Below are 15096 nucleotides of genomic sequence, written 5' to 3'. Positions count from 1 at the left end.
CCACTGCTCTCACCACTGTGAACCTAGGAGCTGTCAGGGAGAAAGCTATTCCTTTACAAGCCTCAGTTCTGGGCATCATGCCTACTGCTGCATTAGTCATTCTTTAGTTCACAATGAAAGGATATTTTCACATAGTCTGGTGGGAAATAAGCCATATTGTCAATTTATTTTTAATTTTGTGCTATTGCTAACTTTTTAGCACAGAACTTTTGTGGGTAATTATACTATTTAGTGAATTTTGGCCTTGACAAAGATTAGCACACGCACACATACACACACACACACACATGTATGTACAGTAAATGCATAACCAGGGTTTCCTACTCTGCTTTTTTCACAAAATGTAGGCCAGTGTATTCCCATGAATCCACATTTGCATGCTCGGCGCACACCTTTGAAGAGAAAGTTCATTGACAAACTCGGACCATTCAGCTTTCTTGGCTTGTAATTATTGCCTCCAGTCTGGAGTAACTGTAGCAGTTAAGCCTGGTTTCTAAAGGTCTTTTTTCCACTGAGTGCTGGCCAGTTCAATGTATTAGTGTGTGTGAAAGGACTCGGCCAAAATAGCTTCTGCATCCACTGTATTAATCCATTTTAAAAATGTGAAAACCTCAAATTCCTCTTTGAGCGTCATAACTCAAAATGATAATGCCCGGGGGTCAGTTTCTGCCCTTTTTTGGTGTGCTTTTGAGTTGGTACATTCGGGACTATATCTGCGGGCCTGAAGGCCGCCCATTTTGTCAGACCCTGCTCACCGTCGCTCTCCTCTCGGTGTCTCAGGGTGAGCTGAGGCCGCAGATCCACCGGCAGGCCGAGCTCCATCAGAGGACCCAGGGCGGCAAGAGCTACATGGACAGCCAGGGCAGCAACAGCTACATGGACAGCCAGGGCAGCGGGAGCAGCAGCAGCAGCAGCAGCAGCGAGGCCTGGGCCGACCGCAGCCTGTCGCCGGACCCCTCCTCCACGCCGCGCCGGGACGCCAGCCCGGGGATCCATTACCAGTACAGCGACACCTCCCTGTCCCCGCCCCTGCACCCCTCCAAACGGCCCGCCTCCAACCCCCCGCCCATCAGCAACCAGGCCACGAAAGGTTGGTTTTCCACTTGGCCTGGGGCGCACGGCTGTTCTGCCGGTTCCCCTCCGCCCCGTTTTAAGTCGCGCTGGCATTCAAACTCCCGGTGGCGGTTGCGGAGTTAAACGGCTTTGCGCTCTGAGCTGTCAGCTGGCCATAGTGAGGTTGCAAATCACATTATGTCATATTATTATGTCATATCGATGTCATATTGTCCTATCGATGTCATATTATGTCATATCGATGTCATATTTTGTCAAAGCACTCATCTGTTTTGACCTGGTCTAATCGTTTGTTTCTGGTGCCTGTGTTCAGTCAGGGCCTTGCGCTTGACGGATGGCCTGTGTTTGTGGCGTTTTTCAGGCAAGCGTCCCAAGAAAGGCATGGCCACCGCCAAGCAGAGACTGGGGAAGATCCTCAAACTGAGCCGGCACAGTCGCTTCTTCGTGTAGCGGCCCGAGAGGCGGCTGGAAGTGAGGACACTGCTGCCCCCCCCCCCCCCCTCCCCTCCTCCCACGACCCCGCCTCCATGTTGGTATATGGGTTTTTGCCGTCGAGAGACGTGTGCTGTAGGAATTGCTGCCTAGACAGACCTTGAACACAAACTCACGCTCACTGTGTAAGTTTTAAGTGACAGGGTATCAGATTTTCACTAGCAGGAGCACGGCTTCACTGCACACACTTGCACACACATACACACACGCACTCACACACACCGTGCACTCGCTCAGAGGCACACACGCATGTGCACTCACACCAATAGAAACGCAAACAGAGAGCCAGAGCCCAGGACCTGAAGCCATGGAAATTTGCAGGGATCAAAAATGTTTTTGAAAGGATATATTTGATCTCGGGAAATCCAGCTTCAAACCGGGGGCATTCCACACTCTACAGAAATACCATAGCCGGACGTGTGTGATCCGGGATCAGTCTGTCTTATCATCTGCTGGTCCTCGCTTCTTACATCAGCCACGGAAATACAGTCCTGGATAGGAGTGAACCAACCCTTTGTATTGATAACACAATATCACAATATTTGCATCTTGGCCACAGGCAACTTGTCTTTCCAGAAGCTTCTTCCACCTGCTTTTTCTGGCTTAGAAATGCCCACTCTTCAACAAGCCACCGTACCACCAAGCAAACCTTCCTGCACTAATGCCAAGAATAGCATGTGGGCTCCGCTTGCTACGTCATGCTACCTGAGTGGGATTTGGACTTTGGGTTTCTGTTTGTGGGACTGTTCGTCTTGTGCTGGGGATACCTGTCACTAGAAAAATAAGGGTGCTAAGGTGAGGAACTGATATTTAAAAATGGTGCTCAAGTTTGTTAACCCCCCCCCCCCCCCCCACCATCACATTCATACCAGCAATAATGCAGAATGGAAAGACGAGGTTGACACACAGCACTCTGAAGAAGTTCCAGTCCTCCCTGTCGAGTAACGAAAAGGAGTGGATTTCAGGAACGTGAGCCGTGTTCAGTTGAACGCGCTCACTTTTGGGGCTTTCGTAAAACGTACCTCATGTCATGCGTTCTGTCCGGTATTCTCAAATCTTTTTGTCCATATGTCCCTTCCAGTGATTGTTTGTGTTTGCGGTCTCCTGGTTTAATGTCTCGGTCACAGCTGTTCAGCATGAGAGAAAGCCATATGCAGCTACGTTGCCAAGCCATATCATTGTGGCACTGCTTTAAAATGAGTGGTGTGGTGTTTCTATGGGAGTTCTCTGTGGTACATATCACTTTCTTTTGTAAATTTACTGTAAAAACCTAAGCTACAAAACACAATGGAAATGATGTGGAAGTGTATTGCTTTATAACAAGGCAGAATGACCACAGGAAATCAAGTCCTCTGGCGCCACCTATCTGACAGACAGTGGAAGACTGGAGCTTTTCGGAGTGCTGCTGTCAAAAAAAGACCGCAAAAAACAAAATAGGTTTACTTTGTTTAAAGCATTAAATGATGTTGAAGCATTAAATAGTGTATAGAGAAATGACAGAAAGAAATCATTTTCAGCTTAATTTATTTTCCCTTTTTCCTTTGGTGTTTGTTTCAATGTTTATTTTTGATGGCTTTTGAATGGATGTATTTATTATTAAAAATAAGGTGAGCTGTATTGTTTTAATGTGAAGCCTCCACATTTAGGGATAGCCGTAGAAAAGGGATCATTTTCTCCTCAGTTCTCATGTACTCATCCTGTCAAGCACGGCCTAAATTAATGTGGTGATGATCGATTCATCGGCGATCACTGTTGAGTAGCGTTGTAGGTCACAACATGCTTTTTCTAGTTTCAGCTTCTAATCTTTATTTTGGGTGCATTTTGTGAATTAACGCAATTCTGATCGTGAATTTCTGGTATTCTTGCTTTCCTTATGAGCCTAACATTGCTTTTTTTATATTTGTCACGTCTGTTTTATATGGTTTTAATACCTTCCACCTGGCTGTTTTAGTCTCGGGCAGTATAGGTTTGTGTAACACAAATGTGTCGACTGTAATTCCACACTTCCTCCAGATGGAACAAAGAAAAGATGGCTTGAGTTTTTTGTATTCCGATTTTAACCAGAGTGGCCTGTTTTAAGAAAAGAGTTGGAACATTTATTTTCTGGTTTCTCAAAAGTCATGATGTCTAGAGGTAACGTTTCAGGCATGTTAACACAGAGTACTTTTGTACTGGGTGTATTTATGGCTACTGATTCATCCATTGAAAGATGGATGAGTTTGATGAGTTGGATCTCTGCTTTAAATCCATATCATACTTATCAGTATTTTCCTTGGGTGCCCAATCATTGAACCTTGTGTTAAAATGTGTTTCGACTCGAGTGCATTTTCCCTTTCTGTCCATTCTACGCTGGCTTTGGAGCCCTCAGGTAACTGTTCTTCTGAATTTGAAAATCGTGTGGTAGAAATGTTGGATTTGTTCCCGGTTTTGTTTGCCAGAATTGGGATTCCCATGATTCTTTGGTCAGTGTTTGTATTGAGAACTTTTTTCTCAGGGACAAAATTCCACTGTCAAAAGACCTCCGATTTCATCACCAGCAGCAAGCAGTGAGCCAATAAACATTTTTCCAATATCCGTCTGCAACCCCCGGCAACCTTTAACTCCCCATAACATTCTGTGCCTGTATTCCAGGGTTCACTGTCCTCACTTCATGCCATCATGTTTGTCCTCATGAAGTATGAGGAACTGCATATGCGTGGTCTTCCTTCACTACAACAGTTGTACGTGTTTAACTCCAAGGAAATCTCTAATCTTCCCAAGCGTACTTTTGGTCAATGAAATGCCATGTTTCATTCTCCCGCTGGGTGCTGTTTGTCTTGATTTTGCAGCAGAGTGTAAGATTCTACCGACCTCAGATCCAACTATGTACAAGGAGAACGTTTTTGGTGCTCAAACTGTTCCCAATCCATGCTTTTGAAACTGTTGAGATTTAAACTCGTTTTTTTTTTTTGTGCCACTGAGTACATGTATCCATACAGACACAAACCTCTCATTTGACCTGATGACGTGTATTAAATATTGAGTTTCTGTACAGAGAACACAAGGCAAGCTTAGGATAGAGGCCTCCAATGATGTCAGGACACTTGGTTACCCCTACCCATGGACTCATGAATCTGCTGCCTGCCAAGACATATTGCACTAATTTCATCCAGGCTTAAGCTTGTGTAGCTTTCACCTTTGAACAATACCTGGACTAAAAGTCCAGTTCAAAGTCTGACTTGCAGCCTGCTTGCATGACCTGTATTCAGCTCTGGTTAGCACAAGGTGCTAGCTGTTAGGCCTATTAAGCAGCCCTTGCAAGGAACTCAGTTCTAGCGCTCAGGCATTCTGCTTCACCGACTCATCCCAAGCTAACGAAAAAGATGCTCGATTTCATTCTGTCCTCTAAAATGAAAAAATGGAAGCTACACTGAAGAGCTATACAGACATTTTCTCTTTCTTCCCACTATTCAACCGGATTATCTCATGACACTAGTCTCATTTTCCACACGTTTGCTGGTCATACACCTTTCGGTAATCATGTAACTGGCCTGCAGGCGGGATGTTTTATATGCAGTACTATTAATTGTACAGTATTTATTTGGCTTTGGCATTTGTTTTTGATCATTGTGAATGGAAGTATTGATGGTCATGGTGTGTACTTTTCCTTTTACCTTGATTCCTTCAGTCATTTTGATGTTTAATGTTATTTTTCTTATTTGATTTAAAAAAACAAAATGAGTAGATCTTTGTTAACCATTGCAATGCATCTTGGAATATTAATTTCTGCATCTCAGAATGGGCCTGTAAATATTAAAATAAGATTTCTTAGTCAATTTTTCTGGTTGTGTTGTTTCACTAGCCTTGGGCCAGGATTCAGAAAATTGTTTGAAATTGACTTTGTTTAAATAAATTTTAAAAAATTAATTTGCAAAATAAAATACAAAGCAATCAAACCGCTGCACTGTGGGAATTTATATTGTCGCCCGGTATCATTACACAGACCAGGAGGGACAGACAGAAGTTTACTTTATTGCTCTATGTACAATGCTGAAGTCTTTCAGCTCATCCAACTGAAGACGTGGGTCCAACTCCTCAGCAGTAGCCCAGCACACTGAGGAACAGCCTAAACACAAGGGGGGCAGAGAACAGTAATTCAGTCATATGAAAATATGAAATTCATAATGTTGTAGCAGGATGTCTGGTGTATATATCCAACGATTGCTGCATGGCACATTAATTTACTTTACTGTGCATCATGACTGGAAAACTGCCAATGGAAACTCTCACTGTCAATGAGAGAAGATGGAGTATGAAGGGTGAGAAGACTTGTGGTGGAAACTGTTGAGTGAGAAATATCAGCACTTAAAGCTGTGATGTGCCTGAACATTAACACCCAAAGCAAGTGTAACTGTGGCAGTTTAAAGAAAATACAGTGGTGGCCAAAATTATGAGAACACTTGGCATATTTAAGAGGTTTCAGTTGTTTTTGTTGGATTGGCCATTAAAATACCCATAAAACAAATTAAATATCTACAAAGTCATCATTATGCTCTATAAACCATAGAATATCATCATAAGGAGATTTACGTCATTTTCCATACAAAAAACAAGCTAGGCCTATTTCACTGTCAATGTCACACAATCATGTTCCTTCACAGAAGAAGCCAAATTACCTGTGTAATCATTGTCAGGTGTGATCGTGGTTAAATTGATGGTGATGCAAGAGTCTTAGGACACAGCTGTGTGATTCTTTTGAACGTACAAGGCCTATCCTGCTCATTAAGTGATTGGTAACATCAGGGTTTTGTCACTGAGGCCACACCACCAATTGGTCTAAATTCAAAGCCTCCAGAAGTAGTCTTGAAGCACATGTTGCTCTTTGAACATGGCTAAGGTGAAGAAGGCGCTAACGAGTGAGCAACGGGTTGGAATAAAGGCCCTTTTTGATGCTGGCTGGAGTTACCGCCGCATAGCCAAGGACTTGAGATGCAGTCCAAGCACTGTAAAGTACACTTTAGACCGCCATGATGCCACCAATTCACACCAGAACCCGAAAGGGGAGAGGTAGAAAAAAGAAACTTTCAGACAGACAAGTGAAGCATCTCAAAATTCTCAGTCTTAAGGACCGAAGAAAGACCTCACGAGAACTGCGTGACGAGATCAACGCCACAGTGACTAATGGTGCAACAGTGTCTTCCAGAACTGTGCGTCGGAAACTGGGAGAAGGACTTGTTGGCAGAATAGCAGCAAAGAAACCATTACTGAGAGAGAAAGATATAGTGAAACGCCAGAAATTTGCAAAAGAACACAAGAAATGGACAAAGGAAGATTGGTATAAAGTGTTGTGGACTGATGAGTCCAAGTTTGAACAGTTTGGCAACAAGCGAAGAGTATATGTTCGACGGAGGGAGGGGGAGAGATATAAAAATGAGTGTCTCTAGCCAACAGTTAAACACGGAGGGTGTAGTATTATGGTGTGGGGTGCCATTTCAGCCTCAGGAACAGGTGACTTAGTGAAAATTGATGGCATCATGGATAATACCACAACATTCTGGTGAGGCATGGAGTACCATCTGGGAGTCGTCTTATTGGGCCTGGATTTATTTTCCAAGAGGACAATGACCCTAAACATTCTTCTAACTATTGCCGGAACTACCTGCGACAGAAGGAATCTGCTGGAACATTGAAAATAATGGACTGGCCCCCTCAAAGTCAACCCCATCGAGCAAATTTGGGGCGAGTTGGACAATAAACTGGACAGATCTATTGTACATTCAAAGGAAAGCCTTTGGCTTGAGTTGCAGAAGGCATGGGATAACATTAGTGTTGAAGTTCTCAGGAAATATATTGACACTATGCCAGAGAGATGTGCTGCTGTGTAATTGTTGCAAAAGGTGGACATACCAAATATTAAAGTTAAAAGTGGATAAAAACAGTAGGACTCACTTCATCTGATATTTGTCGTGCTCAGAGCAACCATCTGCATGTTTCATGAACATTATGAAATGAAATCATGTTTTGGAGGCAAGAAAAGGTCAATATTTTCAGATCTGTCAGGTGTTCTAATAATTTTGGCCACCACTGTAAATTTAAAAAATCCTGCACATAGGGTACATATCCACACACCAAAATGCTGTTAAAAGCAGCCAATTTAATGTGTCAGATTCAATCTTTCAACAGTAATGGGTAAAATCTAATAGAAACTACAAACCCAAATTGTCCTCACAACCTACCCTCTAACTGTTTCTCAGAAGCCCTCACTACCAGCAGTAGCAAAGCTCACAGGAAATCACTAAAGGTTATGTGTCTTAGTTTTTCCAGTGAGAGCAAAAGGAGTCATCTGGGCTTTTCCGATTGACCTCAGGCTTAGCATCTGCCTCCTCTGGGGATGTCTGCCAAGACCTACGGCTTCTCCTCTGAAACAGCCTTAAAATGTGATGTTCATCTCAGAACTTAAGTGTTTCTGGGATAAAGATGCTCCCTTACACAGGGATTGCCTTTACCTCAAAACAGGGTCACAAGTTAGTGCGTCTCTCTAGTCAGTCAGTCATCTTCATCCTCCTCCACCTCTTCCTCCCCCTCGCCAAGTGGTGGGATGCCCAGCTCTTCATCAGTCCACTGAGAGGTATCAGGCCAGGGGAAGTGGCCCTGAATCACAAGATGGTTTTAAAATCAGCAGCCACTCGACGGCCATGTCTGAAATCAGCTTACTTCCCTACTACAGAGTGTACAAGTTACATTCGAGCTGTAAGCCAATTCAGACACAGCCGATGGCTTTAGACAAAGATGATGGTGGAATTATCAAGATGCAGAGGCCGTTGTGGCTGTAGATGGGTAAATGCTTTGTCTGCACAAAAGGATTCGATGATTCTGGTTTGAATGGAAAGCAATGGAATTGTTATCATTTTACTCACAAATTAACAGAGTCAAACTTTTGGAATAAATGAATAGTACTGCCCAGGAGGTCAAGAAAATATTTGCATGGAAATTAAAGACAATTTAGTGAAAATGAATTATGTGACACCAATGTAACAGGCAATCCTCATGGTGCTTTCTTTCACATAGTTATGTTATGCGAGTTACCTTCATGGAGTGAACAACTCAAATTTTGTTCATGCAGTCACAACAGTGTTTCTCATCCTTGGTCCTGGGGACCCATTGTGTACACTGGTTTTTGTCACAGCCCTCTTTTATGAACTGAGGTTGTTGAAGCCTTCTACCTTAAATTTGTGAACGTACTTTAATGCAATACATGTCTGGCTGGTAATTTGCTGCAAATAACATTTGCTGCAAGTAACATTAATTTCTCACCAATGGTTTCCGGTTTCCACACTCTCCGCAAATATGACCTAACTGATTTCACCTGACAGTTGGCAATTGAATCAATTTAAATGGAACCTTTCAGTATTTGCCATATATTACACACAGCGTAAGGGAAAATGTTGTCTGAATGACTGACCTTACAGTCCACGGATGTGAATATGAGACATTCATTGTTTAGTTCATATATAGCCATTTCTGGCAAAATGTAAATAGTAAATGGCAGGCATTTATATAGCGCCTTTATCCAAAGCGCTGTACAATTTGATGCTTCTCCATTCACCCATTCATACACACACGGCTGCCATGCAAGGCCCCGACCAGCTCGTCAGGAGCATTTGGGGGTTAGGTGTCTTGCTCAGGGACACTTGGACACAGCCTGGGTGGGGGATCGAACCGGCAACCCTCTGCCTGCCAGACGACTGCTCTTACTGCCTGAGCCATGTCGCCAAGCAATGTAGCTTTAGAAGGGCAATTAATCCTTAATAGACGGTAGAAGTGTGTAAGAACAATCAGCAGCTCAATACATTAGATTTTGTCATTATGGTTGGACCCAAAACCAGCATGCACAGTGGGTCCCCAGAACCAGGGCTGGTCTTATATGATCAACAAACAGACAGGGTATTTAGGCCAGCTAGCTTGCTTTTGAGCTAGCTCTGAAGATGTCCCACATTATAATATGGTTTTCAAGGACTGTACACAGTCTCATTGTACCCAGACTTGCTTATTTGGGGGGTGAAAGATGGTTGTCAGTAGGAATAATCTGAGCCCAGGAGCAGCATAGGCAAGAGTCACACGTTCGCAATATGGCTTTACTCACGAATACTGCATCAGGTTCATGCCAGAAGTGCCACAGGATCCAGAACCACATGGCGCTACTGAGCAGCTCTGCCTGGAACAGCTGATTCTTGGTGATCTGAGGAAACTGCCTGTACTGGGGCTCAATGTGCGGGCCACCGCCAGCTCTACAAACAAAACCAACAGCAACAATGAGCAAACGCGCAGTCACACGTGCACACTAACGCAGCTCCACTATCTTTGGTAGGACATATCTCGTTATTTCGGTCAAACATAATTAATTTATTGGATACTCATCGACAATTACAATTAACTTTCATAGTACACTTACAAGACAACGCCGTGGGAGAAACGATGAGACACGAAGTCGTAGCATAACGTCGGCTATCGCACTGCACCAGTGTTAAGTGTGTATGGATAAATAACAAAACCGCTAAGAACAGAATGATTCTGCAAGCTTAGTTTAACATTGATTTAACATTGTTGCATTCCCTTTTGGACGCAAAAAAGGAATGGACCTGTTCTATTACCATTACAACAATATCACGTCACCACCAGTGGATATTTACTCGTTAGCTAGCCATCTTAGCCAAATTAGATCATTTACCCCTATGTACAGGTAGTTAGCAGAAAATTATTATGACTACATTCTTATCTTAAAAGATGCGAAAGCGAACATTAAACTCAAACAAATGAATTACGTTAACGAATGTTAACTAACTTGTTTGCGAACTAACTAGCTAGCTCTGACAGTTAGATATTTTAGCTAGCTCAGTGAAATTGAGATTGTTACTGCTTGGCTAAAGTTGCCTTTTTAGATGCGTGGTTCTAATCTATGTGAAGCAATGTGTACAATAAATGACAATATTAATAGTTATTTTAACATTAATTGATAGTTCATTCAAATGATAGTACTAGCTAATGCTGCCAGGTAGCCTATCGCTAAAAAAAAAATGACTCGCAAGCTAGGCTTTATCCAGCCTATTTCCATCACCTCTGTTAGCAAGCTAACGTTAGCGAACGCTAGCTCGAGAATTTTACCCTTAACTAGCACTATAGATACTTACTTTCTGACGACAATTTTCTGAGGGCCCCGTCGTAGAAGCCGCATTCCGGATCGGAACACTCCCACAGTTCTTCCCAGAGAAGACATGTTGTTTATTTACCGTTCCTTTCCCCCACTTTCACATACCATAGCATATACCACAAATGTCACCTTCCCTCAACCAAAATGAACTGGGCCGTGCTAGCCACTAATAACAAACGCCGTGATTGGACGGCTGGAAGGATCCTTCTTTTGTGGTCTTGAAGACAGCCAGTAAAAAACGCCATAACTAAAAACTACATTTATTTTGTGTTCGCACCGAAAAATTGAACGAAACAAGGCTGAAATTGTAGCTAATAAAATATGTATCGATTCTTTATCCAATCAAATTATTTGTTCCATCACTAGCGAAAACCTACAGACACTGCGACCCTTCAGGCCTGGGTTCTGACACCTATGTTTTAAACCATCGATTCTCTGACTCACCAGTAGAGGGAAACAGAGACCTTTTCTGATACCTCAGCGTTAGTTTCTTCTAGTTCTAGCAAAGATTTTATAGGATTTTCAGTTCAAGTATCTTGCAGGGTTAATGTATCAATGCAGGGTTAAGGGCCTTGCTCAAGGGCCCAACGGCTGTGCGGATCCTATTGTGGCTACACCGGGATTTGAACCACCGACCTTGCGGGTCCCAGTCATGTGCCTTAACCACAGGCCGCCCAAAGAAGCCATGGGCACATATGAAAAAACAGAATTGTGTCCTATATGACCAGTATACTGGCAGTATACCCATGGTACAAATAAATACTGGCCTCAGGCATACTTTTTAAATTGTGAAAGTTTTAAACTAGACTTTGAGGGCCCTCTGTGTGCAATTCTTCCTTTCATGTTTTCTATAATATCTGCCTTGATGTTATAATGTAAAAATGGTGTGTTGCACATTAACAGTTAAACAGTATTGCCAAGCTGTCCTGAGGGTCAGGTTCAATCAGTCACCTGGGGTGATCTGAGGTGATTCTAGTTGTCTGAGCCATGAAACGCTTCACTAAAAGAGTGTAAGTACATTAATAACACAACCATTATATTGGTAAAAATGTCCATGACACCGGCATTATTTAAGATACAGAGTATTCAGGCAACAACCATCATCATGGCAAATGTAAAGGGAAATCCATAGTAGGTTGCATTCACTGGTGCTTATGCCAGTAACTGATGAACAATGCAAATGGTATTGATGCAGTGCTTAACCTATTAGGGGGTGCCTTTAATGAAACCAAATGTATTGCTGGGGAAAAGCTAGTAAGGTGCCATGAAGATTTGGGGACATTCTGGCATCCTGTAACTGTAGTAAAGGCAGTAAACATACTTACCTATCAGTAAGAGAAAGGTAGTATACACACATACATCAAAAGAATTTGCACAGGTTGGGAGCATGAAGTATAGCTGTACCTAACAAAACCTCAATACTGTTTGCACCGTCAAACTTTCCTGGGCAGCATTATCTAGTTTGATCTGTTGGGAAAATCTGTGCATGCCACATTATGTTTAATCATTTAGCAGACATTAGGGCTGACAATTATTACTTATACACAAAAATATACACTCGCCGAGCACTTTATTAGGTATTTATTAGACTTATGTTTTATACTTCTACTGCTGTAGCCTATCCACTAAGAGTAATTATGCATTGTGTGTTCAGAGATTCTCTTCTGCATACTACTGTTGTAATGTGTGGTAAAATCCCAGGAGATCAGCAGTTTCTGAAATACTCAAACCACCCTGTCTGTCACCAACAATCATTACACGGTCAAAGTTACTTTTCCCGATTCAGTTGGCTGATTAGATAATAGCATGAATATGTAGGTGCAATAAAGTTCCTGATAAAGTGCTCGGTGAGTGTATAACTAATCTGTTCTATGAGATATGTTGAGCACCATTCATAATATGGTTTAACCAATATAAAACTATCGTCAAACTACGACTTGAACTTTGACCGTAACCAACTATGTAGGCAATCCTACGGCTAAGGAGGAAACAGATTACCCCATTTAAACTGTGCTTATTTTCACTGCAACAATGCAACAATGCAACAATACTACATCGCAACAATGTAAATCTTCTCAGCTCACAGCAGAGGGCGCTTAATAAATGTTAGGCGGATAACGGATGTTCAATGTTATACGACACTGCTTCTGTAATGTGTGGTTGGCAGGCGGGTCTCTTTGGTTGTTTGTGTCAGAAATTGTAACGTAGGCGTTGTTCACAAGGGTAACATCCTCTTCAATTGCTAAATTACTATATCGTCATCGGTAGTGATTCGTTTCTAAATGCGGATATACAGATGAGCGCTTTTGTCGAGGTTAGTGTCTTAATGGGTGCGACATAACGGTCTTTCGACCACTCGCGGCTTGTTAAATTTATATGCAGCCAATTAACGCAGCAATGACATCTAAGTGCACTTTGGTGTGCAGTCGCTAGTATTTGCAGAAAATGCTGACCAAGAAAATGTTTTGGCATATCGAATTCAATATGTTTGGTATTTATGTTGGTATATTGAATTTCGAGGCTTGCTGGTTGTAACTGTTTGCACCTCCTTTTAATAGCATCAGTCTGTTCGAGGTTCCAGAAATGACATTTCCTAACGTGTAGCCAATGCTGTCTGCCTAATTAATAGATGCGGATGTCGAAAATGGCTTTCTGTGCACCAAGGACTCCATCCATGAAGCCGCCCAGCTCATTGCCGTTTTTCTTTTTACAGAAGCACATATAATTTGCTTTGAAATCGGACAGTTTTTAGGAATATAAAATCCAAATAGTCCAGTTAATAGTTAGAGGGTTCTACGTCGTATACCTATTCCCATAGGATTTTACTTTTAGCAGCACATTTTTGTAGCATAATTTATATGCAGTTATATGCACGCATCTGCTGCTTGTTTATGGAATTCTGACGTGCGCTGAAGTGTGTTATTCAGCTGTTGCAAAATGTCGGTCATGATTATATGAAAACATATTTTAAGGGTGGGTGATAACAAAAATGTGATCGTCTGTAGAACTTGGAACCATTATCCAAAGAAAAATGAATTGCGATGATTGTGTGAAATGCGCCAGATGAGCAGTCAGAGACACCTGCTAGCCTGATTGCCATTTATGGCAATGCTTTGGAAAGTGTTCTTCCGTGTAAACCTCTCAACGTTGAAGTCCCACAATACTTTACGAGAAAATGCCGTTAACAATGACGTCCGAGAGGTATCAGTCAAAATTATTAATTCATCCCGTACACCAGGCAATGACTAGGTTTAGAAAGGATATTGATTTTGCGCGCTTTCAGTAATTAGATGTATTAATTTCTGAACGCATCTATGCTATGCTGGCATAGATTCACCTGAAAGAAAGAAAATATTATTTTCAACATGTTATAATTGGATACTGTATTAATACTTTATAAAGGACTAAGGAATTATAAAGCAAAAAAAAGACTGGATGATTGTGAAAGCCTTGAATCTAGATCTACTTTTATGTTTTTGTTTTTTCAGATATCACACTAAATATGGGAATGAGGACCACCAGTGTTTATTTTGACAACACCTGTGTTGTTACATGACTGCAGAATACAAACCACAGGCATTGTGAAGTCTCAACTGAAACAGCAGACCTGATCTGTTGCACTGTAACCAAGACCAAGGAACTGGCCATGGAACATTGAGATTACGTTGTTAGGAGGCAAAAAAAGATGACGGTTATAAAAAGACATCTTCCTGGGAGTAACTTAAGTCTGTTGAAACAAAATGGTACAACCTAAACAATAGCAAGAGCAGGCCGTCCTCCAACTGAGCAAACAGACAAGGGCAGCTGTCAGAGAAGTCACTAAAAGGCCAGCTACAACACTTGAAAAAAAGCTGCAGAGCTCATTGGCTGAAATGGAAGAAACTGTCCAGAGATCAACAATCTCTTCAGCACTTCACAGATTTGCCTACTGTGGGAGAGTGGCTAGACGGAAAATAACTTTGTTAACGGTCTACATAAATTCAGGCCGGGAATTTGCCAGAAGCCATGTGACCCCCCCCGCCCCCCCCTCTTAAGTCCTTCTGGAAGACTTTGTGGTCCAATGAGGTTTTTGGTCTCAAGCTTTTTGGCCTGAAAGCGAAGTGCCATGTTCAGTGCAAAACCAAACACAGCCCATCACTAAGGTAGTGCCATCCTGCCATAAAGCATTGTGATAGGGTTGCTTTTCAGCAGGAGCACAAAAGCCAAATACAGGGAAATCCTTGATGTCTGCAAGACATCAGTATTTGGAGCAAAGATTTCATGTTCAAACGGGACAATGACCCAAAGAACACCGTAAAAACTGACAACTGAATGGCTTAAAAATGAGGCCAGTATTCTCAAAA

General features: G+C 42.3%; 2 protein-coding genes across 3 annotated transcripts in view; one reads left to right on the top strand and one right to left on the bottom strand.

The window, feature by feature from the left end:
• kdm7ab (lysine (K)-specific demethylase 7Ab) overlaps window positions 1-5501 on the top strand; it is a 37295-nt gene extending 31794 nt beyond the window's left edge. For both annotated transcript variants that reach the window (XM_061252202.1, XM_061252201.1), the window contains exons 19-20: window positions 781-1090; window positions 1436-5501. In XM_061252202.1, coding sequence (XP_061108186.1) covers window positions 781-1090; window positions 1436-1524 — 399 coding nt within the window. In that variant the 3' untranslated portion in view covers window positions 1525-5501. The remainder of the gene's footprint in view (window positions 1-780; window positions 1091-1435) is intronic.
• Window positions 5502-5557: 56 nt separating this feature from the next.
• ndufb2 (NADH:ubiquinone oxidoreductase subunit B2) lies at window positions 5558-10922 on the bottom strand. Its single transcript, XM_061252204.1, has 4 exons — window positions 10734-10922; window positions 9689-9833; window positions 8052-8196; window positions 5558-5671 (listed from the first exon to the last, which is right to left on the bottom strand). The coding sequence occupies exons 1-3, from the start codon at window positions 10817-10819 to the stop codon at window positions 8092-8094; spliced, it is 336 nt and encodes a 111-aa protein (XP_061108188.1). The 5' UTR covers window positions 10820-10922; the 3' UTR covers window positions 5558-5671; window positions 8052-8091.
• Window positions 10923-15096: the final 4174 nt, after the last annotated feature.

Source organism: Conger conger, chromosome 8 (assembly GCF_963514075.1).
Source record: "Conger conger chromosome 8, fConCon1.1, whole genome shotgun sequence".
Taxonomy (NCBI): Eukaryota; Metazoa; Chordata; class Actinopteri; order Anguilliformes; family Congridae; genus Conger; species Conger conger.
This window is presented reverse-complemented; position numbering and strand designations above follow the sequence as displayed.

What these genes read in the sequence shown, in the direction of transcription:
- ndufb2 (XM_061252204.1), bottom strand. Translation starts at nt 10,819, where the DNA reads ATGTCTTCTCTGGGAAGAACTGTGGGAGTGTTCCGATCCGGAATGCGG. An exon ending in CAGAAAATTGTCGTCAGAAA is followed by an intron (nt 9,834 to 10,733) that starts GTAAGTATCTAT and finishes TTTTGTTTGTAG; the next exon opens with AGCTGGCGGTGGCCCGCACA. An exon ending in ATGAACCTGATGCAGTATTC is followed by an intron (nt 8,197 to 9,688) that starts GTGAGTAAAGCC and finishes CTTGTGATTCAG; the next exon opens with GGCCACTTCCCCTGGCCTGA.